At 34.9% G+C, this 27,135-nt stretch overlaps 1 protein-coding gene across 26 annotated transcripts; it reads right to left on the bottom strand.

The window, feature by feature from the left end:
* Nucleotides 1-1,363: 1,363 nt before the first annotated feature.
* Nucleotides 1,364-27,135, bottom strand: LOC18436070 (pectin acetylesterase 5). 26 transcript variants are annotated; one of them, XR_016061435.1, is made up of 16 exons: nucleotides 26,534-27,135; nucleotides 25,342-25,424; nucleotides 23,019-23,148; nucleotides 21,308-21,387; nucleotides 21,095-21,181; nucleotides 18,349-18,460; nucleotides 18,097-18,170; nucleotides 17,714-17,848; nucleotides 16,353-16,477; nucleotides 16,081-16,141; nucleotides 15,397-15,466; nucleotides 11,060-11,113; nucleotides 10,868-10,945; nucleotides 10,687-10,792; nucleotides 10,447-10,592; nucleotides 1,831-1,905 (listed from the first exon to the last, which is right to left on the bottom strand). XR_016061435.1 is itself a non-coding variant. In XM_088874664.1 (14 exons), the coding sequence occupies exons 1-14, from the start codon at nucleotides 26,751-26,753 to the stop codon at nucleotides 1,852-1,854; spliced, it is 1,410 nt and encodes a 469-aa protein (XP_088730790.1). In that variant the 5' UTR covers nucleotides 26,754-27,135; the 3' UTR covers nucleotides 1,364-1,851. The 26 variants fall into 26 exon arrangements, 9 of the variants coding, with proteins under 9 accessions (XP_088730790.1, XP_088730787.1, XP_088730788.1 ...); XR_016061430.1 differs by having other exon boundaries at nucleotides 17,714-17,834; XR_016061434.1 differs by lacking the exon at nucleotides 15,397-15,466 and having other exon boundaries at nucleotides 1,364-1,905.

The following is a 27,135-nucleotide window of genomic DNA, read 5'->3' as shown; positions in this document are numbered from 1 at the left end:
GTATTGAATTGTGCTTAATCTCTATTTATTTAGGCCATGGTTAGCTTTTAGCTTTATGTTGGAATCCGATGTATGTTAGCAGAGATTTTCCAAGTTTGTTATGAGCCAAGAACTTGTCCCTATGATGGAGAAGTTGGATCATCACAAGGTCTAAGTGTTCCAGCATTGCATCAAAAGGTTGACACACATTAGATTTCATGACAGCATTATACCACAATTAAGGCATCCGAACAATGGTCCGATGAAACTGTGAATTTAGTTGCTTCATCATTTCCTTTCATAGTTAGGTGTTCATTTCTTGTTTTATATATTTGCAGATGGCAGTCCATAATCCACTGCCATTCATATCCCATGATTTAAGTATAGCATTAATCACGAGAATCTGATGATTTCGTTATGATTCAGTTTTTTTTATCAAGAGAATCATATAAGTATATGTTAAGCATAAGACCCACACTGAGAGTAACCAAAATAGCCAAAGAAGATCAAATAGGGGAGTGCAGAAACTTCGGAGGCAGGTGTACTAGTATCAATAACATGTAGACATAAACCAACAGTAACAAGTCTAAAGACAAGCTGAAACTCGAATTTAAGAGCTTGACGTCATAGACAACCTGCATTACTTTTTATACTTAGAAACTTGGAAAACTGAGTCATATTGTTGCAAGAAATTACCTAGGATTAGATGGGTGCAGTTGGCATATGGATGCATCCGTAGCTGTAGAGGTAAGGTGCACCTTCAAATTTTATCATGGTATATAATTTTGATGTAAAATGTTCTTAGGATTATCTCAAAATCTATTTTGAAATCTAATTATAACATTTTAAATTTAAAAAATGGTTAAAATCAAGTAGATCTATAAACATATGAAAATCTTGAAAATGGACGGTGTAGATAATATGTTGTAAAATGCACTATTTCTGAAACTTAAAATCTTTTTATTTTTCATGGTCATACATCTCAATGTCGAGATGATCAATCAAAGGGTTTTTCAACATTAAAACTACCTTTTCCAATGGATTTTTGAGGTGCATCCGTAGTTCTACATTATAAGGTTGCATACTGATATAAACTTTTTCCTTATTAGATTTGTAAAGTTAAAACATAGTTGGTTGACTTATCTCTGATCTAGTTCCATAGATAGACTGTGTTAAGAATCTCCTTTATTGAATTCTGCTTTACAGAGATTGTACTAATGGCTTTCATCACTCTCTAATTATCGATTCACCACATAGACTGAGGTCTATACATATCAAATTTTCAATCTTCTTTTCTGGATAATTCTCTTGACATTCTTCTGCCAAGGGAAAACATGACTGCAGTTCATACTAAGTAGACAGATCTTGGCATTGGAAGAATAAATTTCGACCCACAATCAACATCTCTAATAATAGATAGGCTACAATTTTAATGTATCCACCCAAACATTATCAAACTAATGACAATTCACTTCTATATTTGTAACATGGAAGAATATGCCACATGTTACCAAAGTTACGTAATACATATTTTCGAATGGTTGGAGAACAACACAGTAACATATACCAACTTGTTTATTGTTCGAAGTACACCATGTCCTTGCAATTCACAAAGCTCGCATCTAACTGAAGACCTCATTATTACATGAAGGATTGCAAGGAAATGGACAATCAATCTCTTTCACTTCTTTTCTCTCAAAGTACCAGTCTCCAACAGCCTCTGCAATTGTCTGTTCATGATATTTAACAAATTTAGTCAGCAATTTCTGATATGTGGAATTCATTCAAACAGTAAATGAATCAAAATCAGGTTAAAACCAATTTATGAATCAATACAGTCCTTGAGTACTCTTTTTCTGACAAACCAGGCCTTCAAGTATTTGTTGAAGAAACATGAAAGGCCCTGATCCCAAAAATGGCAAAAACCTAAAAAGTCATATTAAAGGAAAATTACTCTCTATTAGTTACAATAAAAAATGCAGAACAATTCTAATTTGTTTCCGTTCACTTCTCAAAAGACGTTTATGAAAAAATCGATCTTCCTACTTCGAGAATGGGTTGGACATAAAGGAGATGGATGTCTCTGAAGGAAGATGGATGACCAGTAATACACAGCTGTTTCTAGACTTCAAGATTAAAGATTATGAATTGGATGACATGAATTCAATGAACTTTTTATTAGTGGAAAGAGTAGAACATGCGCTAGCCGTTGATGACTGTTTGGAGGAAACCTGATCCTACTTCATATAAAAAACCAGTGAAGGTTGACAGCTAGCCACCTCCTGTTTATCAAGATAATCATTCTTGTGGAGATAAGCCCTCTCCCGTCTTTACTAGATATGGATATCCATTCTGTCACATGTTTGAGGGTAAACTTGGATCAAATTATTGGTTGCCCATATAAGTTCATATTTACAGGTTTTGACTGTCAACTGAGTGCACCAAGTCTTGTCACCAGTTGATTTCTTTATGATCCAGATTTCTAGAGTGAAACATTGATGTTGTGTCACGTCCCAAGAATTTACAATACTGATATTCCTGAGATGTGACAGTCAAAACATATATACATCTCTTGATAGGACAAATTTACAGTGGCGAATTCTTATAAAGTAACAAAAGAAAGTTTAAGCACAACTACAGTATCATTCAGAGTTGATCCTGACGAGCACTCAAAATGAAACCGCAGTTATCCTGAAAAAATGTTTACCATAATTTGATGAGTTTGGCTACTCAGTAAGTGATCATCATAATCCTAAAAATAATCATAATTGAAAGATATCAATATTTTCAAAAAGGAGATCTATTAACAGGAATGCATTAACAGTTCACTTTAAACAAAATGCATAATTAAATATAATTCGAATAATTGAAATACGTATAACATTTTAACGGCAATGTATAATTCAAAAGATTCTACAAAATTACCCTACTGGCGTCCCAAGTAGGTCACCTATATACCCCATCAGCGTCTTGATGGGTCCACTTAATCCCTATCGATGTCCCAGATAGGTCCACTTAATCCCTGCAGGTCCACTTATACCTCACCGGCGTACCGGATGAGTCCACTTAATCCCTACCGGCATCCCGGATAGGTCCACTTAAACATCACCGGCGAACTGGATGAGTCCACTTGCATACTTAAAGTATTTCTAAATCTCTTTAAACATTCGAAAGCAGCAATATCATGTACTCAACATATCACTGAAATCATTAATATGAATTTCACTAAAACCATTAATAACAATCACTTTCAATTACACTTCAAAATATTTTGGGCTCAAATTTAGAAAGGTAGCAGTTCGTAAAAACATTCTAGCATAAGTGCCAATCTAATATGTATAGAAAAACTCTTATAGAAAGTCAAGAATACGGAATTATCACAATTTATGGGATGTCAAGTCGCAAATAAACATTTCACAGACAATGCTATAATTAATTGCAAATATATCAGTTTTCAAATAATAAGGCAGTCATTTGCACATGAATTTACAATGTCTAAATATTCAAAAACAGTAGAAAGAAATCTCACAATTTTACTAAAAGCAGAAATATCACATTTATTTCTAATAATTTTACAGTATCTAAAATTTTCTAACAATAGACAAGAAAAATAAATAAATTTATTATTTAGAATTTACAGCATTTAAGATTTCTATCATAGATAAAATATCACAATTTTATTAAAAAGATTATTTTTCAAATTAATGAGGTCACTTGCGCATAAAATTTATCACGCCTAAAATTCATAATAATAAGCAGAAATAATTATTTCATTTCATGTTTAAAAATAGCAGATTATTTTCCAAGATAATGAAGTCACTTACCTAAAATATTTGAGAGGGAGCTTCCAATAAAAATTCGGCTAAAAAGCGAAAAAGCTCACTGCATTTCGACTAGAGAGAGAAAGATCTCAAAATTTTCTAGGGTGGAAGTCCTTGCCTCTCGTATTTAAATTCTTAGGGTACTATATTATATTCTTTTATTAAGTTACACCTCACACATGAGGTGTAACCGTTAAATTACACTTTAAACGCTTAAAGCCCACGTCCTTTAGTGGACGTGGCAAGAGCAAGGCGGCAAAAGCTTTAAACCAAAAGCTTTTGAAAATAGTGATGGTCCCTAAGGACCATCATGCTCATGTGGACGATCTCTTATTAAAAGTTTCTTTTCTCTCTTTCTTTTTTTTTTTTTTTTTTTTTTTTGAAATTTTAGGATCATTACATTCTTCCCCCCTTGAAGAAATTTAGTCATCTAAATTTGTGTACCTGATTACTGAAAAAGATAGAGATATTTTTTCTCATATTCTTTCAACTTCATTATTATTTTAAGTACATTCTTTTTAAATTTCCTAAGAATCTTAAACCTATTGCTCTGATACCATATTTGTCACGCCCCAAGAATTTACAATACTGATATTCCTGAGATGTGATAGTCAAAACATATATACATCTCTTGATAGGATAAATTTACAGTGGCGAATTCTTATAAAGTAACAAAAGAAAGTTTAAGCACAACTACAGTATCTTTCAGAGTTAATCCTGACGAGCACTCAAAATGAAACTGTAATTATCCTGAAAAAATGTTTACCATAATTTGGTGAGTTTGGCTACTCAGTAAGTGATCATCATAATCCTAAAAATAATCATGCTTGAAAGATATCAATATTTTCAAAAAGAATATCTGTTAACAGAAATGCATTAACAGTTTCACTTTAAAAAAAATGCATAATTAAGTATAATTCGAATCAATGGTTTAAAAAGCGGATCGGTGACCCGGATCGGGCATCTCAAAAATCGATCCGGATTGGCGAATCAGCGATCCGGATCAGGAATCGGCTGAATCAGTCAGATTTAAGCTTCAAACAAATTCGAAAAAATTGTTAAAATTCATTATAAATATTTTTTTTTAGGAATCCAATAAGAAATGAAGGTACTACATTATTAACTTTCATTTTTTTCATCAATTTGTGAATATTGAGATGTTCTTTCCCTGTATAAACTTATGTTAACCATTAAATTTGCATCACATAAAAGAAAAATCATAGAATTATCATAGATAAAATATATAATTATACATGGACTATTATAAAGAGTAGACTAATCAATGAAAGAATGGCCATTAAAATCTCATTTTGGCGAAAAACCCTATTCCGCTAAAAAAATCCAAATTATTACAGCCTAACTAACTATAATCCAAAATTATTAAAACCTAACTAATTATAATATTATATACTGAAATTATAATTATTAGTTTATATTTTATAATTATTTTATTAGACAAATAATAACAAATTAAAAATATTTTATAATATTATCTAATTTAAAATGTATTATTGACAACTGTAAGAAAAATAATACATTGCATGATTTATAATGTAAAAATTAATAAATAAAATAAAAGATTTGGTTATCAATGTAAAAATTAATAAAATTCATACAAATTTTCGAAATAACAATTTAATTTTTCAAAAATTTATTTTTTTAGGTTTCTATAATAAATTTAGTGAAAGAGATTGTTAGTAGAAAGATGGAGATTTCAAATAGAATAAATTTTTTATGTTTGATTTTTTTATGCCTTTCATATTATTTAAAAAAATAATTATACCACTATATACAACAAAAATTAACTGCTGTACAAAAAATTAACTTTTTTATTTTTCATTTTTTTATGCTTTTTATATTATTTAAAAAAATATTTATACAATGTATACAATAAAACCTATACAACGCAAAAAAATAACGCCCAGGGGGACTCGACCTTGAGACATCACATAAAGAAGCAAAGGTCTTAACCACCACGCCACCTCACCATATGTATTTATAACTTGATGATTAATAGAATATATTTAAATTCCTTTTTCATTTAATGATGTTTGGGAATTATCCCACATCGAAAGATGGGTATTTCACTTTGGTATATAAATACCTATGTAATATAGATTAAAATGTTTGTATAGAAATATTGGGGTAACCTCGCACACGTGCACGTGCGTGTCGCACGCGTGTAAGGAGGGAACCGGGCTGAACCGGGTAGAACTGGACAAAACCGGATTGGAACCGACGGTTCTTCTCTAAAACCGGGCGGTTCCCAGTTTTGTATCGGAACCGGCCCGGCTGTGCTTGTTCCCGAGTCGAACCAGGAGAGTCAGGTTCGACTCGCCGATTTTTAAAACACTGATTCGAATAATTGAAATGCGTATAACATTTTAACGGCAATGAATAATGCAAAAGATTCCACAAAATTACCCTACTGGCGTCCCAAGTAGGTCACCTATATACCCCATCAACGTCCTGATGGGTTCACGTAATCCCTATCGGCGTCCCCGATAGGTCCACTTAATCCCTGCAGGTCCACTTATACCTCACTGGCGTACCGGATCAATCCACTTAATCCCTACCGACATCCCGGATAGGTCCACTTAAACCGCACCGGCGAACTGGATGAGTCAACTTGCATACTTAAAGTATTTCTAAATCTCTTTAAACATTCGAAAGCAGCAATATCATGTACTCAACATATCACTGAAATCATTAATATGAATTTCACTAAAACCATTAATAACAATCACTTTCAATAACACTTCAAAATATTTTGGGCTCAAATTTAGAAAGGTAGCAGTTCGTAAAAACGTTCTAGCATAATTGCCAATCTAATATGTATAGAAAAACTCTTATAGAAATTCAAGAATACGGAATTATCACAATTTATGGGATGTCAATTCGCAAATAAACATTTCACAGACAATGCTATAATTAATTGCAAATATATCAGTTTTCAAATAACAAGGCAGTCATTTGCACATGAATTTACAATGTCTAAATATTCAAAAACAGTAGAAAGAAATCTCACAATTTTACTAAAAGTAGAAATATCACATTTATTTCTAATAACTTTACAGTATCTAAAATTTTCTAACAATAGACAAGAAAAATAAATAAATTTATTTTTAAGAATTTACAGCATTTAAGATTTCTATCATAGATAAAATATCACAATTTTATTAAAAAGATTATTTTTCAAATTAATGAGGTCACTTGCGCATAAAATTTATCGCGCCTAAAATTCATGATAATAAGCAGAAATAATTATTTCATTTCATGTTTAAAAATAGCAGATTATTTTCCAAGATAATGAAGTCACTTACCTAAAATATTTGAGAGGGAGCTTCCAATAAAAATTCAGCTAAAAAGAGAAAAAGCTCACTGCGTTTCGACTAGAGAGAGAAAGATCTCAAAATTTTCTAGGGTGGAAGTCCTTGCCTCTCGTATTTAAATTCTTAGGGTACTATATTATATTCTTTTATTAAGTTACACCTCACACATGAGGTGTAACCGTTAAATTACACTTTAAACGCTTAAAGCCCACGTGCTTTAGTGGACGTGGCAAGAGCAAGGCGGCAAAAGCTTTTGAAAATAGTGATGGTCCTTAAGGACCATCATGCTCATGTGGACCATCTCTTATTAAAAGTTTCTTTTCTCTCTCTTTTTTTTTTTTTTTTTTTTTTTTTTTGAAATTTTAGGATCATTACATGTTGTGAAGATTAGAGCTAAACTTATCAAGGAACAGAATTCTACATATGTTGCAAGTATAATTGTATCATATTTACCGGGATCTCCCAACATAGGTGGTGCTCTTGCTCTACAATCTCATTTTGGAGCTCCGGAAAAGGGTTCTTCATAGAAACCCAATTTTTAATTTCTGGATCTCGATCCCCGCTATTAGGGATCCCGATTCCTAGTATTAAGGATCTTGATCCCAACTTTAAAGAACAAGACAACAATCAAACTGATCTTTTTTTTTTTTTATAGCCAACTAGTGACGCAACTATACTTTTAATATAGTTGTATTCCTTGTTGGCTATAAATCAAGAGATCCACATTTTAAAGAGTATATGTAGTCCTAGACTAAACATACTACTCAAGGTTGGAAGCAAGATCCCCAAAAGGTTAGGATCCAGATTCCGAAAGGTCTGGATTAAGATCCCCAAAATGTTAAGATCTCGAACTCTAACATTTGGGAATCTAGATCCCTAACATATGCATTGCACAGACGACGCTCCAAATCATAAGGACCTTCTAGCATTTCACGATCCCTTACTCCCTATCCTGATCCCAATCCCAATCCCAACAAATATGAATTTTATCTAAGACAATTTTATTTTTTTGAAACTGTTATCTAAGACAATGTTATTCACACTTCATGTGTTTTACATTTAATTAGTAGGGGGCACACATTCCTCAGAAGGGGATAATCAAGAAGGGGCTGCACTTTTGTATCTAAACTAACATGGAAGTTGAACATCCCTATTTCCTTTTTACATATTTCATGAAAGTCTTAAAGCAACAAGAGGCACATAAGGAGCTAGTAATAGTTTGACTGATCTCAAACCTCTTCTGCCTATTGGACGAATTCTTAATTGATCCATTTCCGTGGTTAAAACTAAGCAAGTCCTGTACTACTTTTAATATCTTGAAGTCATTATCTTAGCCAGGGACATTGTACAGATGCTTCCAGATAAACCTTTTGAGTTAGAACATGCATTAGGCTCCAAAATACACACAGAGTCCTACTGCTGTATGACCGTCATCAAATGCCTTGAAGATCAAATGACTCGTCAAGATCACGAAGACATCGAATTTCTACCACCAAAACAGCATTGGCTTTATAACCACCAAGGCACTGAAGATAAGATGAACTTGACATGCTCACGGTTCCATCAAATTTCCACCTCTGAAACAGAGATGAACTAAATGCCAATTTTCTAAGCAATCACTTATATCCTAAGGAAGCTCCCTGCTTTGTAGAATACTGAGTTCCATGGAAGTCGCAATGGTTGTCCAAAACTCTGATTCATTAAACTTAAGTAATGCATTCCATGTGTCAATAGTGTTAGACTGAAAGATCGAGAGAGTAGTATGACTTGGCACACCATATCTTTGCCATGGTACTAAGAAGTATAGCCACAAAAACAAATAAAGCAAATGCCACAGAAGGGTCCATATGAAAATCTCAAGAAGAAATGAGAAAAAGGTAATGCAGGAAAGAAAAGAACAATCTGGCAAATGTCTTTTAGTCTCAGACCTCTCCCCTCAGCAACCTAGAACAAAAGATGATGAGTTTTCACATCAAGTTCACTGGTATCAATAATCACCAAGATATCTCTTGCCACTCATCTAAAAAGGAAAAAAAATAAAATAATCTCTTAGGGATCTCATACTTGGGTTTGTCAAGTAGTCATTAGTCTTATTAAATGCAAGAAGCCATTCAGTAACAGTGGTTCTATCTCATGGGATCTATTAACTATTTTTTTTCGCTAATCGGATTTGTCAAACTAAGGATTGGAAGTTGACCAAACACAGATCTGAATGGAATATTAGATCCATACAAAGGTAGTAAATTATGCTTCATGCTTGACCACAATCCCAAAAAGACACTTTTCCCAGCTTAGGGCTAGGGCTCAACTCTGCCAGCTACTAAACCTAGTAAACCCAGCATTTGGGCAAGCGGACTAAATTTACTAAGGGTATAGATCTTGGAAAAATAAAAAACTTGAGTAATGTATACCTTATTACTAAAAAACAGCAAAATTCAAGAAACATGGAAAACTCAACCTATAGCAAGTGGCTGCTTTTGGGTAGGACCAGGGTAGAGGATGTGAAATGGTCATATACATGGATGGACCTTGGTAAGGTGAGTAATGTTGGGTAATGAGAGGGAGAAGGGTTCGTTACTGAGATATGGGCAGGCAATACATGGTCAAGATTTGGTCTAATCAGGTGGGAATAGGACTTATACAATATTTCTATTTTTTTTGTTTTGTGTGTGTGGTGTTGGGGGGGGAGAAGGGGGGACAGCGCTGGGGTGTGTAATGGGAGAGGTTTACTGTGGCCTCTGCCCTTTGTATGTCTTTGTCTTCACTGGGCGCCTTCAGCCTTTTTATGTCTTTGTCTGCGCTGGGCAAGGGGTCTAGCCATAAATGACTTGCTGATAAGAGATAGAAACCTGAGCCAAAATTTTCACTTTGAGGAAGAGCCTCCCTCACACTGTAGGAGAGGGAGGAGGGAAGGTGAAGTTCTAGATTCTTGAGATCTGTGACTAGGGCTTGAACGCTCTTTATTTGATACCATGCGAGAACTGTGTGAGAGGAGCATCTCTCTCTCTCTCTCTCTCTCTCTCTCTCTCTCTCTCTCTCTCTCTCGAGCTAGACACCATTTCACTCCAGTCTCCATTAGTTAACCTTGCTATAAAATGACTAGAAAGCAATCCAAGACACTTCAAATGTTAGAACAGATTTGAATGGATTGGCATTCCAAACTCCTATTCCTCGTCATTAATTTATTTTATAACATACAAGCTTCTTTTTTTAAAGCAGATTACACAAGATATAATACTATCAATTCAATTAGGCAAGTTTCTTCAAGCCCCACAAGAATCTTCGGAATGAGAGAGAAAAGCACGCATTGGTACCTTATTGTTCAGTCTTGGGGATTCAGGTGAATGCCATGTTTTATCCTTCCAAGTCTGACAGTGTGCATAGCAGGAATTTATAAACATGCCCCCATTTTTAGAATGCTGGAATGGCTCCAAAGCATCAAGCATGCTACTCCTATATTCTGCATTGCATTAGTCACAAACCTGTTAAAACTAAGGTAAACACGGCAATTTAAAAATTAGTAGCATATTCATCATATGATATCGGGCCATTACCATGCAGCACTTTTAGCTGATCTAGATTACAGTTGTATATGTCCTGCTTGCATTTCAGCCAGTCATTATGAGGATCAGCATCATCTGGTGCCAAAATGTTTTGTATCTGAAGAAAAAAGGATAGTATTGTCAATGCTTGAATTGACTTCTCAAATTGAACAGAAGGGATGGTAACATTTACCTGCCACCAATCATAAGCTGAATTTACTATAAAAATTGGGGTCTCTATGCCTGTTATAAATTCCTGCGGGAAGAAACACTGACATCCCAAATCCCAATGTGGCAAAACATTAGATAATTTGGAACAGGATGGCTTGCTCAAAGTGTCAATCAAATGGAAATAAAGGATCATAGTGCCAAACTAAAGACTTGCTTGAGATGGTTGGACTCTTGAGACACAATCCTTCCGTAAATTTTTTGACACCCCCTGAAAAATAAACAATCAGAAAAAAACTTGAAGGCGACGAAATCATGTATATTATAGGAAAAGAAAATTAGAAAAAAAAAACTCATGGATATGTAAAATAGAAGATGTGGTATATTGCAAAACTGTCAAAACACACATGAAAGCCAAAGCGCTTAAAAACTTATCAGGAAATACACATTATTGGAAAAGAAGGAAATACTTGTGAACAGATTCTAATGGAGCTTGCCACTGAAACTCTCGATAGACAAGCCACCAATACTAAATTTTCTTGATAACTAACACAGTTTTCCTAAGGTGTCCAACAAGCTGAGGACAAGGAACAATACCCATAGAAATTGGTAAAGATAAAACGATTACATTTTGAAAATGACAAAACATGCATCATCATCATCATCATCGTTAGAGCCTTTCCCAACTAATTGGGGGCAGCAAAATGACAAGACATGCATTAACTCAAAATTAGTAAATAAATAAATGAACAAACATGAGAAACTAAATCACAAACTCACTTTGTTCCTCTAGTACAGTATGCTACCATTGATCTTCATATATCCTTGCATGCAAAGTGCATGCCAAGCAAAAACAGAAGTTGATACATCAACAAAGTATGGTTACTCGCCCAGATTTCAAGACTTAAGTGATCAAGTTGAGATTTGCTTTGACTCCACATGAAAGAGTAAACCTTGAGTACCAATCCTTGTTGGACTCAGATACGTTTGATCAAAAATTCAAAGTTGAGGACTCCATCAAATATGTGACAGAAGAAGGAAAGAAAAGACAGAAAAGAGAAAGAGGATCCCCATGAAGATATTTTTTCTGACTTTTTGAGTTTTAATTCCATAGCAGGCATTCAAAGGAAAACTCGGGATACATAATACCTTCTCATATGAAAAACGACAACAACCATTTATCTCAAAAAACACTCAAACACAAAAGTTAGTTTTTTATATTATATAATTAACTTGAACAGAAAATTTGAGATGCACTTAAGATCCAGTTGGGATTACTGGGGGGCCAACAAACTGAAGAATGATGGCATATTATCAAGATGATAGAAGAGTTTGGCACTAATCACAAACCACCAGAACATTTGGTAATTTTGGTTGATGATTTTATGCATATGTAGTTATGATTTTGTTTTGGAATAAGAATTTATCATATTAAAGTATGTCACGCATAATTTTTTATATGGGTTTGACGGAGACTGAGAATGCATACACTTGATTTTGCAAGACAGGAACTGGAAAACAAATGACATTATTTTTGAGACGTGATTTCAATAGCAGAATAACCATTACGTTGCAATAGGATCAGGATGAAAAAGAATGCTTAACCAAAATGCATGATCCCTTCTTTTGTTTTTGAGTGAATGCATGATCCCTTTTTAAACAGATCATACCGTAGACAATAAAAAATTGTATTCAAATTCATTTATAAATGATCCAATCACTTCGACAAATAATTCTCGAGAAAACATTAGGATAAATAGAATCCACAGTCTCCTTTTCTTTTTAATGATTGGCGAGAACTTTAACATGAAATAGATATCGGGGAATCATTATCTAAAGAAACACTTTTGAATAGTTCACCTAAACTGACATGGAAAATGACCATCATAGGTTATTAAATGAGCTGAATCTCAATGGTTTACACACATTATTATTATTCAAATTGTGGCAACAACGTGTTTATTTTTCCATCCAAAATAAAAACGACACAAGAATTCATATCTTTCATTTAAAAGGAAATGAGACCATTTACTTTTGATACAAGGAGGTCACAATCATTATTGACCATTGGATCTGAAATCCAGTGGTTGAGAATGTGTATTGATTTGGCACAAGTCAAAAATAAAATTTCTCGAATGTTGTGACACACTTCAATCCATTGAACTTCACATTCAATTGCTAGAAACATTTGTGAGCTTCTTGTACCAAAAATAAATAGTCTCCTAGTATATAATTGCTATTTAAAAACTTTGAACATTCTGAGTTCATAACATGCATCAATAATTAAATTAATCACAATTGTCGATGAACCAAAAAGAGCACAGGCCAACCCAAAATGGCCATGCATGGATACAATTAAATAAACCCCTTTAATTGCTGTCACTTTAGACTGAAGTACCCTAGAGTAGGTTATCAATATTATATTATATCATGTTAACCCAGTCAGGGTAAAAGAGGTCGATTGCATAATCTAATAAGGGTGAGGACCTTAAACTTTTCCTTAATTCATTCCAAGCCCGAGTACAGAAGGTGGGTTGCAATAAGTAGGTAGCCAGCACAAAACTTTGCCACATCCTATCACGAATCCTGAACCTATATTATATGCTCATGCTAAGGCCTTCCCCTTAAGCGATGCGCTGCACCTTCCCCCCCCCCCCCCCGCCCCCCCGATGCAGTGAGAAATAAGCAACAGTTACCTAGGCCGTTCCCCTAAAGTGATGCGTTGTACCGATACTCGAGGGCAGTGAGAAATGACTAAGGTTAGCTAGGGCATCCCTCGAAACAACACACCGCAACAATGCCCAGTTACAAGGACAAGTAGGTAAGGGTTCCTGCATCATTATGCAGGACCGTAGGTAAAGAAGCGTGTGTAAGAGAGTATGATCTGTCTAGCCACACAGAATGTAGGAATGTTAACAGGCATGAGCATGGAGTTAGTGGATACCATGAGACGCAAAAGAGTTAACATAGCTTGTCTACAGGAAACTAAATGGAAAGGGAAAATGCTACGGAAATTCAAGGATATAAATTTTAGTATATAAGAAAAGGTAATAATAAACGGCGTAGGCATAATAGTAGATAAAGATTTAAAATACAAAGCAGTTAATGTCAAGAAAGTAGGTGAGAGGCTCCTATAAATCAAACTCGTGTTAGGGGAGGAGATTCTTAACGTAATTAGTGCTTATGCATCATAGGTAGCACATAGAGGATAAAATTAAGAGAATTCTGGGAGGACATGGATGGACTTGTCCATGAAATACCAAATGGAGAAAGGAACTTTTTAGTAGGGGACTTAAATAGTCATATAGGCAAAGATAGTAGAGAATATGAAGGGATACACGAGGGATATGCCTTTGGGGAAATAAATGAGATAAGTAAGGCTATCCTGGATTTTGCTATGGCCTACGCCCTAGCAATAGCAAACACCTACTTTAATAAGCGAGATGAACATTTAATAACTTATAAAAATGGATCATATAAAAGCCAGATAAATGTCTTTCTAGTCAAGAAGGTAAATCAACCATCATGTGAAGATTACAAGGTTATCCCAGGAGAGAGTTAGACCACACATTATAAGCTCATGGTTATGGATGTCTACCTAAAGAGATGGAAGAGAGAGAATGAAACTGATGGAGGGAAAAATTGTTCTTATTTTTTACTTTCATTCAACTTTAAAGGGATGTATATTATAGTTTTCTTTTAGGGCTTATTTCTTAGGTTTTTAGTTTTTTTTGGGATTCTAGGGTTTTTATATTTTTTTTGTTTATTTCATGAGAACTATTCACAAGTACTATTCATGAGTACTATTCGTGGGTACTATTCACATGGGTAAATTTATCATTACGAAATTGAAGTTTAAGTTATGATATATAGGTCATTTTAATCATTGTATGGACATATAATGTCTTTGAACATTGAATTATAATACATAAGAGATATGTGGTGTTTTGAGTGGGGATTCCGCATGATTTTTAAATACTAAAAAAGAGAAAAGCCTAGGCTGTTGGAACCCTAGCTTGGGGTATGAGGAAGAAACCCCAGGTTTCTTCGACTTGTACTTGTGTTTGGCTTGTTTCTTGCTGATTTTACTGTTTTCCTCAAATTTCCCTACACCAAAAACTAATAGGCATCCAATAAACTATGTGGTGGAAGAAAAAAGGAGAACATAGACTTATTTAGGGACAAATTGGTAAAAGAAGGAAAATGGAATTCTAAGCACAAAGTCAATGTTATGTAGAATGAGATAGTTGACAGTATTAATAAAGTGCCAAAAGAAGTTTTAGGAGAAACTAGAGGAAAAAAATTTTGACAAAGAAACAAAGCCAAGTATAGCCAAAAATATATTATAAATTTTCAAATGTGCTTTATCAAGTAGAAACACTGCCAAAAATATATTATAATCACAAAAATAGAAACCCTAAAAAAAAGGAACACCCATAAAATTTCATCATAAATATAGAACCAAACTTCAAAAGAAAATGATAAAAAGTATAACATAACACAATACTCACAAAAAATATGAAACCCTAAACATAAACACTAAAATTTACTAACCTTTCAAAAACCAATTGAAGTAGGCTTGAATTGACCATTTTCAGTTGCCAAAAGCTGTCTTTCGCAACCTCTTTAATCTCGAAAAAATTCAGTGGAATGCCTCTCAATTTTGCAAGAAAACTTTGAATAAGAATTTCGATCCTTAAAAAAAATTGTTTTTGAGCTAAAAATTTTGTTTTTGAGGCAAAGGAATAGTTGTCTAGGGTTTTGGTGGGCCAAAATGCCCCCAAATATTATTTCCCCCCATTTCAAGGTGGAAAATGCTATGTTGGGCCCTTTTGGCGAGGGCAATTTCGGTCCTTGCCAAAAGGGCACCGGACAGGTGCCTATGCAATGGGTGCCCCCAGGCGGTTACCTGGCGAATGGTTGGCCGCCCATGGTCATCGCCCCGCATTGGGCCACATAGGCCAGTGCGGTGTGGTGAGGCCTCCCAGCTGGATGTAGTAAGGCCTCCCAGCTGCCTGGGTGGCCCACCAGGCGGTTAGGCTGCTAGCTTTTTGAACATAGATTCAAACATATTGGAAACTTTGAAGAATTAGTCCAAAACTGAAACAAATTTGTCCAAGACGAGGACAGCAGAGTAAAGGTGAAAAAACAATAGATAAAATTAAATATTTGTATCTCGAACCCAGCTTACCTTTAACCAAAAAAAAAGGGAAAAAAATATGTGCATCAAGGAGATACCTGCATGCTAACGACTTCATGATAGAAAGACTTTATGGACCTCTTCCCAGAAACATCCTTTCTGACATAGTAAAGGAGAATAAGACAATCAATGATTTTATATTTGGAAAATCATAAAGAAAATCATCTCAAAGTAATGGAGCTTTTCATGAGAAAGAAATAACTCTTGGCAGTGCTAGCAAATTATCATGCAATAAAGGAATTTTCCAGAAGAAAGAACCAACTCTGTACTGGTGCACCAAAAAAGGAATCATAATAGGTAGACATATTACTCATCAAGAAAAAAACCACCATCTGCAAGACACTTCACAGTCACACCCTTTGGCAAGAGTGCCCGAAAATCATCACAGTGTATGAATGTTGCCAAACCTCCAGCAGAGCACCCTGAGAGAAGTGCCTGAGGCATCAAATCAACATTTATCAAAAGCTTAAAAGGGGATATTGGCTATTGTAAAATTAGTACACAGCTTTGCAATCTGTATTGAAAATTAAAAGAGGAAATTATTTCAAGAAAAAACCTGTTAACAGAGAAGTTCTGGTTCATATAAACAAATGTCTAACTTAAATATCAAAAGAATAATTAAAAGAATAATTAATATATACACCTACATTATGGACCTGTTTGGATGCAAAACATATATATCATAGATATATCATCCAGATCATGATTAGCATATTCTGGATGAGCATATGTCTGTTAGTTGTCTGGCTAACTCCATTAAATACAGATGCTTAATGTGATTTACTGCTTGATTAAAAGCCTCCAAAAATATACAGAAGCTTAATGCTATATGCTGTTTGAATGAGGCCATCATAAATTATGTTAAAGACAAATATAAGAACTACCAAGACTGAAAAAGCCTAGTGATAAGTAATCCTCATAACAAAAAGGAAATTTATCAAATTACCCATGATAGATGAACAATTTAACACTTTACCCGTATCTTTTCATTTAATTTCAAAATATACCCATAAAAGAGACATGGTCTCCAGTTGGAATAGTTGAATGGGCAATATGTTAAATAGTGCATCCTTTGGGTCTTTTGATAAATTTCAGAAAAAAAATTCCTCAAGAAATTTTAGAGAGAGAGTAATAAATTTTAATAGATTAAAGCAATAAAAATCTCTAAAAATATGGCATTTCAAGTAATCCTAGAGAGAGAAATTCCACATTAAACCAAATTCCAGCTAAATTAGCTTAGAAAGAAGCAACATTGCAAAGATTTTGGCCAAATTATGAAAAAGGAAAATATTCAATTCATACTATAACTTCCACTTTAGTGTCTCCTTTTTTTCTTTTCTTTTTTAACCAATTCAAACCCTGCCCATTGTACCAATAGTAGAATCTAGTTTTAAGGGCACTCGACCTTGATTCCAATACCTGTGGGTAACCATTATTAAGGCTCCTCTAGGGGAACTCTTGTTTAGGTCCTTAGGACTGTCGAGAAACTTCATTCTACTACTAAGGGAACCCTGATAAGCATACTGAATATATTGATTCTAATAACTAGGGATTATTGGTTAATGATACTCTAGAAACTCAAACCTTTTGCCGTATGAAACTCCTTTTGATGATTTCGGGTGTAGTTACAATTTGGTTAGGTGTGCAATTCCAAAAAGATAGAAAACTCACATTTCAATTTGGGTTGGAGTGTGATTCCGAAAAACTGAGAATCTTGATTCATGTGATGTGCACTGTACGAACTGTGTTTCCTACCATAGGCATCTTCTAGCTGCTCACGATTCCACCTTTCCTAAATCTCTCACACTTCAACAACATGTTCAAGAGTCCCATATAAAAAAAATAAAAAGAGACTTTGATGACTAATGTCAACAAAAATTAAACCCACTATATCATCACATTCTCACCAATGCTCAAAGCTCTTGGCTCATGATTAATCCAATCCGGAATTCAGAAAAAACTAAAATACAAACGATAAACACTACAACAAAACAGCAGTGATTGATGCAAAAAAATCAAAAGGGAAACAGACCACTATATAATCACATTCTCACCAATGCTGGAAGCTCTTGGCCCATGATTAATCCAATCCGGAATTCAGAAAAACCTAAAATACAAAAGATAAACACTACAACAAAACAGCAGTGATTGATGCAAAAAAATCAAAAGGGAAACCGACCTAATTTAAATTACATTAATGATATCTGGCTTTAGGTATCAACTCAAACAACTTCATCAAATGGGGAACAAACTGCAGCTTGAATGGTATAGCACAAAGAATGAGAGAGAATATATCTACAACTGACCTCCTCCCACAAGGATGGAGAACTTCCCTAAAGCAAGCGCCATGAATGACTGTGATAGGGCTCCACAGATTGCCATTAATCGCTTGTTCATGGCTTCGTGACCATCTGGAGCCTAGATTGAGGTATCAATCAGAATCTAGAGAGACACTATATAGTGCAATGACCTGTAGAGAGAGAGAGTTTTAGGTTATAGAGCAATGACCCATAGAAAGAGAGTTTTAGGTTATGGTTTCAGATTGTGAGAGAGAGAGAGAGAGGGATCTGGTTTGGGTCTCGGAAGCGAGAGAGAGAGAGAGAGAGAGAGAGAGGGGTGTTTGGTTTGGGTCTTGAGAGCGAGAGAGAGAGAGAGAGAGCTTTTGGTTAGGATTTGGGAGACAAAGCTTTAAGTTAGTCGTATCGCCCAAGCCTCCTTGCCCAAATGTCTCGGAATAAGCCAATCACAAGTCGAAGGGATCTCTGGTATCTCAACCTTGAGACCGGTTTGAGGTATCACTCATACCACTCTAGGATATCAACCTTGAGACCGGTTGGAGGTATCCATCATACCACTCTAGGATATCAACCTTGAGACCAGTTTCCCACCTCCTATTATCCCTAGTGTATGATCAGCTACCTCTCTCCTTTGAGCTTGATCATGGAAGGTATTTATAGATTCCTCAACTGCCTCGATCTCATACTCTTGAGATGCGGCTTCCATCTATGCCAAATGCAGAGCTAGGGTTTTGACCAATCTACTCGGATTTGCTATTCCATCTTGTGAACTTGCATCAAAGGCTTCTATGGTTGTTGTTTTTCCTCATTTTCTTTTACATAGAGGCATGGTTGTTGATCTAAGGCACAAAAATTGATGCTATAGTACCGTTCGTACAATGCGACAGTGTCGTCCATATAGTGCTACAGTATTTGTCTATAACGCGCTACAATACCATACAATAGTACATACCATGCTACAGCACCGTACATAGTTGTTGGGATCGGAAGCAAGAACAATACCAGGATCGGGATCGGGAGAGATGGGATCGTGAAATGCTAGAAGATACCCTATGGTTGGGAATGTCGTCCGTACAATGCACATGCTAGGGATCGAGATCCCCAATGTTAAGCATCGAGATTCCAAACTTTTGGGGATCATGATTCAGACATCTTGGGATCTTGATCCGACATTTTGGGATCTTGATCCCAACTTTTTAAGGATCTTGTTACCAACCTTAAAGAGCATGATAATCTAGGATTTTTTATACTGTTTAAAGTAGGAATCTCATTATTGATAGCAATAAGCAATAATTGTGTTGCTAGTTGGCTATAAATAAGGAAAATCATCAGTTTGGTTGTTGTCTTGTCATTAAAGTTGGGATCGAGATCCCTAACAACATGAATCAAGATCCCTATCAGTGGGTTCGAGATCCCAAAATTTAAAAATCAATATCCCAGAGAGATCCGTTCCAGAAGCGACAAAATCGAGATCCTAGAAGGGATCGCTTACCAAAGGAGGAGATCCCGATAACTATGGCACCGTACAGTGCTACAGTACTGCACAGCCTGTCAGATTCTAATACCAGCCAGGTGCAGACCTAGTAGCTTGGAGCTGGGTTTAGCAAGGAAGAAGATAAGGAAGACAAAAAATTAGAGAAAGTTTCAAAAACCAAAGTTAAAAGAAGGAGCACTAGCTGCTTTATGATTTTGAATATCCATAACAAGATGTTTCATAATGCTTGACTACATCTCTTACCTAAGAAAACCCTAAACAAGACTTAATCCTGGTCATCCGACTAATTTAATTATGGCCATTTATTATAACCGACTTTAAATGAATAAAAATACATAAAAGACTCTAGAAATTACTACTTATGCCCCTAAGGGAATAAAATGACTCAAGAAATAAATAAAAGACATAAAGGATAATTCAATGACTATTTTGCCCTTTTGCAGTTCCCCTTGTATACCTTAAGTTTGTATTTCTTATATAGATACCCAAGAGCAGTATTCTGGGCTGCATCAGTTTTGAATGTTACTCCTAATTAGAATTCTATACATCGACCTCAATGAATTATTTCCTTTACTTTTTGGTTTCCAAATGAAGCCAACTTCAAACCTTGACGAATAGAACTATTGAAAATCCTCTCTTAGCTTTATGAGAGCACTTTCAAAGCACGACGAAAAGCAGCAAACCAGAGCCTTCAATGATTTCCTTCACTGTTACATATGGTCTTACGGCCAAGGCTGAATAGCTTGGCTATTACAGTGACACCTGAGCATCTGCCTTTGTGCAATGTTCTTTTACTAAACAATCTGACTCTCTAGCCATTCCCACCTACATCCATAGCTAGACTGATTGTGTCACATATCTCCTCTGCCACTTTCTTAATTGCGCCTAGTTAATAGCCTTAATTCTTCAAAAACCCAGGCCCCTTTACTCTTTGGCTTACAACTCCCGCCCACCCCACATGTTGGAATCTATGTTTCCTGATGACCCTTCCCTAAGAATTCAAAACATCAGGATGATAATGTTGCTTGTAAACAAAAGTTTCATGAACAGAAAGTTAATAGTGTGATAAATAGGAAATAAGTTATGTTAAATGGGTGCTTAGTGTGAGAAGCTTGAAATTTTTCTTTAAAAACAGCTTAGATGATAAACTCCATTATAGTAGATATTGAACCATGATAGTGTACCTTGCTTTTACATTTCAGTTCCTATTAAGAGTATTTGCCCTTTTAGTAGATCTTCCAAACATCACAAAGTACAAACCTTTTGAGCATTTGCCAATCCCTTCAAAAGTAGTTCATCCATAATAGCTCGCCAAATTCTCTGACCTCTGAAAAAGAGCCCATATCCCTTTTGCATTGGGGGACCACCAGAAAAATACAATCAAAAGAAACACTCAATCACAAGTTTGGGATGTAAGGAGAAAACATATTAATACAAACAACGTGGACTAATGAAGCAAGCCATCTAAGTTACCTGGACTTCATCCTCCAACTCTCCAGATAATGATGCACCATCACAATAACGAATCCTGACTTTGTTCCAGCTAAAGAAATCTGCAAGATAGAATATTCAAATATCAATCTGGCCCCCACAAATTATGTTGATCGCATGATACCCAAAAAGAAAAAGGATACTCAGTTATTCACCAATGATAGCATACAAGTTAATAAAAAATGAAGCAAATATTAAATAATGAACTCAATGTGGACTTTGTTTCTTAGTGCTACTCAGATATTGACAAGATATCAAAAAGGAATGGTGCTAACTAGCAGAACTATGACTTGGAAATTCAAGAAACCATTGCAATGATAAATTCTATGCTACGGAATACTCCATCTGAAACCAACTCCAACCTCAACAAAAATGAAGAAAGGGAAACCATGCAAATGTTTGTTTTTTCCCTTCTCCCGTTGAATCTAGTTCTTTTTTGTATATATACATACCCGGTCCAGGGAAAGATGCTTGAATGCTCAGAGATTAACATTAAGATACCATATACTTGCGGAAACAACTATGTTTTTACAGTTTCCAGAACATATAGAGAAGTTGAATACAAAAGCAACACAAGCATCACAAAACCATTCTCTGGCTTAAACTTACTCTAGATGACATACCTAAATCTAAATTTTATGATTTTTATTCAGTTCGCCAGCAAGGAAACTTAGTTCTTGAAAAGGTGAGATCACAATGACTTGTAGCTCAACATAGTTGTTTGATTGTTTTGAGTTGCACATGAATACATATGATAACCAAGCGTCACTCCAGGACGACACCATTTCTTGATAGACGAACTTAACATACACAAATTTTAACATGAAAAAATTGTTAGAGATGTAGTGATCCTAAAGTGCTTTATCTGCTCTTTCTATAATTAAATAAAGCAACCCCTAAAACCAATATAAAGTGGGGTGTATATTTTTTAAATCCAGCCTTTTTGACGTTTACACTGCTCCCAAACAATCAGACAACTTGCAATAAACAATGAAACTCAATTCACACTAGTGATTTGACAAACTCATGAAATTTAGTTTAAATCACAAAATCAGTAATGATTTGACGCACCCAAGTTGTAAAGAATTGGTTTTCCGATGAATTGCTGAGAAATTGCAAAATTAATACGGCTCTAAAACCCCCGCCAGAATGAAATAAGAGAAACAGTCTTCCGAGGAATTGCTGAGAAATTGCAAAATTAATACGGCTCTAAAACACCCAAATGAAATAAGAGAAACATTTCAACTGTTTCATGCAGAAGAGCTATCAGCCACGTCAAATTACATTTTCAACTGTTTCATGCAGAAGAGCTCTCAGCCATGTCCATTTAAAGTTAAAGGTGCAAGAAAATAGTATGTAGCACGAGTTTCCAGAACCTAGTATCTAGTACAAATCACTTACCCTCTTTTAACTTACCCTTTTTTTTAAGTATCTAGTACAAATTGGAACTCTGGAAGATGAACTTTTTTCTTGTGTTGGTATCCACAAAATTCACAAATAAATGACAAGAAATAAGCAAATCCGTTATGCTGATGAACCCAAACTCCTATATAGAGAATTCCCAAAAAACAAAAGCACCAAATATGTAGAAATGAGATAAGAAATGAAGTTGTCTGCATAAGTTGCACTAAAAAAACCAAATATGCTCCCCAAGTTGTATCAAAAAGAGGTGCATAGGCAAGTACATACACACCCGGATTTTGTGATTGGTTACTACTTAAGAAGCCAGAGAAAGGAACTTGTTTTTCCATGAAGGTTGATGAGCCTAATGCAGTGTTTTTGCGTAAAGAGCAAGATTCCAAGGTGTTGCACCATCCTCCACCCTACAGACCAAATCAGTATGTCAAGATGAGCTTACACTGGCATTAATTGTGCAATGACAAAGTACAAGCAGCTTGAGCTAGATGAACAACAACAGTTTCCATTAGTAGTCAATGGTCAAATAATAACTAAACATAAATGATACCATTAAAATAAAGCTATCAGGAAAACAATACAAATGAGCATGATATTTGCATGAGAACCTTTAAAAATCCTAGGAATAAATTAATTCTAAGTGAAAAAATAGATCAATTAGAAAGTTTTAGAAACTCGGGCAAGGAACTCAAAACTCACCCAGGTCAACTCAGGCCTTGAATTTTCAAAATGGAAGGGACAATTGGATGACTTGTAACTTATTTTTTCTACATTTTCAACCTTGTTCTTTTTCTTTATTTTTCTTCAATACTTCTGACTTGATACAGCTTGCGACCAAGCCAAGTATTAAGCCAACTTTGTTTTTTTTAACTTTGCAGATAGTAACACACTAACAAATAGTAACTATTAACATATAGATACACATATTTTTTGACACAACCACAGAGGCAAATATCTGGAGAAAACATAAACATACGCTATAAAGATATAGTTAGAATGAACCAACTAACATTGACTCAATGTCTCAAGAAACCAATAAATGTATTAGTATTAATTGGTATCACTCTAAGTTAAACCAAGTAGAGAACTACGCATCCATCATGTGCCCTTAACAGTAGAGAAATTCTTTAGCTTTACTTTAGATGAAAATGTGAGTGTTGAGATTGTTGAGAGCAGCTTTCCAGGCCAAGATAGGACTTCAGCACACTGTACAAGAATGATTAAGAGCGAAAAGCATCATCGGTGTATAACTAATTGTATACTCAACATTTGAGAGAAACACATGGTAGAGTTTTAGATAATACTCATTTAGAAGTGTCTCTCAAGCATACTTGGTAAAAGTCCTTAATGTAGAATGTATCAAGTGAGCTACTACGTCTATGAAAAATATGTCTATGAATTTTTTAGAAATTTTGAAAAGCAGGAAAACTTTTGGAGGATCAAATTTGTCACCTTAAATTTCAAGATTGTCTAATCTGTATCATGTGAATTGTCTCCTCCTTCCCCGAGGATGAAAAAGATTAAATTTGAAAGGTATGCTACGAAGGTGTGAAGGCCTTTTTCATTGTATCATGAGAGACTAGGGGAAAAGAATCCAGGCAATGGGATCCATTTGGCTAAAAACTAATCTGATGTGGGAAAAGCTCAAGATCTATTGGTTTCTATGAAAGCGGCTTTTCCAAGGTTAATGTGAGTGCCGGACTCATTCAGTAGCATGTAACACACTATATTCATTTGATAAACTGTTATTGATAATAGTCACAATAGTAGGGAACCTAAAATGTCGACAGATAAATTTGCATTTACTGATAAAACTGGTGAGGTCTTCACCAATGGGGTTCAATGCAACTACAGTCTTTTGCGTGTTGTTTGATAAACCTTGCATTGTTTTTATTTACCAACCTTGCATTATTATTGCATTTCTTTAGTAACTTCTAATTTTTATAAAAGGAGAAGAAGGGCATCACCATAGCAACAGAGCAGTTGGTCTCATTACCAGCAACCAGTAACACAGAAAACTGTGTTTACCATGTAGGACGTATCCTAGCGGCTTAAAGCTACTATTTCAGCACCCTAGGTTGCAGCCGCGGACCACATTTACCAATCAACAAACCAAAATAAAAAGGAACAGTAATATCAACAATCATAACTAAAAAACTGCAAAACAAAAAAAAATGTACATGGACAGCAGAGAATGCTGTAGGTTGCTGTAAAGAAAATCAAATAATACAATTTTACCTAAAGTTGGTTTGATTTAGAAGAGTGAGTATGTTTTATTGTTACACTGACTTGGGAACAAATTTTGATTTTTTTTCAAGAGTATCGTGACTTGGCAGTCCACAAATATTTTCCACAATATTTAGCAGAATTTATCTGCAGTTAGGGTTTCAAACTGAGACATAGAAAGCCACTCTAAAGATGCATTGGTATTGCAATTTAGCCTGACATCAGCACGAAATTGGCATTATATCTGTTAATGCTTGGGTACTTCATCTGAAAATAAATTTGTATGATGTCAATAGAAATGAATAACAATGTGAATTCCAGAGGCAAATAGAAGAAAATGAGGATCATTTAGACAAAATGTGTGAGGGACTTACCTCTATGTGTACAATCCAGTAGTTTGATCCAGATCCAAAACCCCTCTGAAGATGATATCCAGGAGCGCTTCCATCTAAACAAACTATTTAAGCACAAAAAGTCACTTGTATTCACATCCATTGAAACTTAAATGTAAATTCATAATGTTTGTTCTTATCACGATACGGACTAAGTATGAAAAGGAATAGATGTTTCATTTAGGATTTATCATTCTATGTTTCAAAATAAAATATGAGATATATCAGAATCCCATAAAAATGACAATACCATGAATTTAAGTTGCTAGCGTTTCTAGAAAACGAAATCTACTTGTCAAATTCAAGTCTTTTGGTATCTTTAATATTTTCCACTCTAAATCCAGCTTAAGAAATGACATGGAACCCATCCATCTGGTCCAAACAATCCATGCATGTTATGTAATATTTCATTCAAAATCCCAACTATCGAAAAAAAGTAAGTGCATGCATGTAATCCAATTTAACTCAATAACCCAGTTGAGTTTCTCTTAAATAATGTCTATGGGCTAATGCATTATTGTGTGATTCCCATAGTGTAGTGTATTAGTTCCAAAAGATGTTTTTTTGGGGTAAATGTTCCAAAAGATTTTTTTTTGGGTAAATGTTCCAAAAGAATTACCAAAGTGAAGCTTTTCCTTTCCTTTTGGTAATTCATTTGTAACAGCATGTGTACCTCCAAATACAGGCCCTAAAGATCTAAAATATGAAAGAAACTGTAAAGCTAAAAAATTGAAGAATTATAGCCAAAAGGAATCCAGTCTTACCACCCAACAAGTGCAAGTTGTTTTGAAAATTTGAAGTTAATACTGCATTATACAGTCAAGAACTCACTTGCATTCTTGCAGAAACCAATAATTTTTAAGAAAACCAAATAGAAAAGAGGTCACCTTAACCAATTGTTTCTAGAAATAAAGAGCAAAGGGAATCACAAATTTGTCTAACTCCTAGTTTATGATCCATGAAAGACTTCACAAAATCTGAAACAAAAAAAAAAAAAAAATTAAATTAAATTTTAAATTATAAAAATCATATAATTCAAGAATTACACAATGTATTAAGGATATGACTGAGGAGACAACAAACAATGTAGACCTTAGAATAATAGCTCTAATCAGACAAATACCAAATATTATTGCTTTTAAAGATGTCAAAATGAATAAAATGAGCATCTTACCAGCTCCTTTAACCTTTGAGCTTTGCAAAAGAGTCAAATCCACAAGATCACCAGGTGAAGTTCCAGGAAAATGCTTTGGGATCATATCACTTTCCTTTTTCCATGAATTCAAGCTAGGAAGAAGAACAATTAAGAGGAAACCAAAACCGGTCGCAAAGAACATACATTCTCGGCCCCATTTCTTCCACAATAAACCACTGCGAGAGCGAATATTCGCCATGAGAGGCTCAAATCCTGAATATCATTCGTTCTCCACTGAATCTAATGGAGCTATCATCATCCCAAACAAAACTTTATAGAGTAGATTTTCACAGAAATTATTGGGGAATCAGGATTCGGGTATATGTAAGGAAAACCCTAATTGCAGGCTGCTAAATTACAAAATTGGCAAATTTAAATATAGATTAAAAAATCTGTAAATGATGTAACACAGATTATTTTATAGGAATGGTAATGAGTGTAAGGTGAGTACAAGGAATCTTGGGGGGAGACAAGCATGAGAGTTTGAGAAATAATGCTTGGAGAAATGTAAGCAGGCGAAATTCAAAAGAAAGCGGAAGTATACTCCCGTGGAAGACATGGGATTCGCCTGTGCACTCTGC

The sequence above is a fragment of the Amborella trichopoda genome, chromosome 8 (genome assembly GCF_054954075.1).
Source record: "Amborella trichopoda isolate Santa Cruz 75 chromosome 8, AtrichopodaSantaCruz75HAP2 v2.0, whole genome shotgun sequence".
NCBI classification, from domain to species: domain Eukaryota; kingdom Viridiplantae; phylum Streptophyta; class Magnoliopsida; order Amborellales; family Amborellaceae; genus Amborella; species Amborella trichopoda.
This window is presented reverse-complemented; position numbering and strand designations above follow the sequence as displayed.

Excerpts from the sequence above, each read along its gene's own strand:
- LOC18436070 (XM_088874661.1), bottom strand. The coding sequence starts at position 26,753 with ATGGCGAATATTCGCTCTCGCAGTGGTTTATTGTGGAAGAAATGGGGC. Across the intron at positions 25,425-26,533 it reads CTCAAAGGTTAAAGGAGCTG|TTTGTTTAGATGGAAGCGCT; the intron begins GTAAGATGCTCA and ends GTGCTTAAATAG. Across the intron at positions 10,946-11,059 it reads CAAGAGTCCAACCATCTCAA|TGTTTCTTCCCGCAGGAATT; the intron begins GCAAGTCTTTAG and ends TTGGGATGTCAG.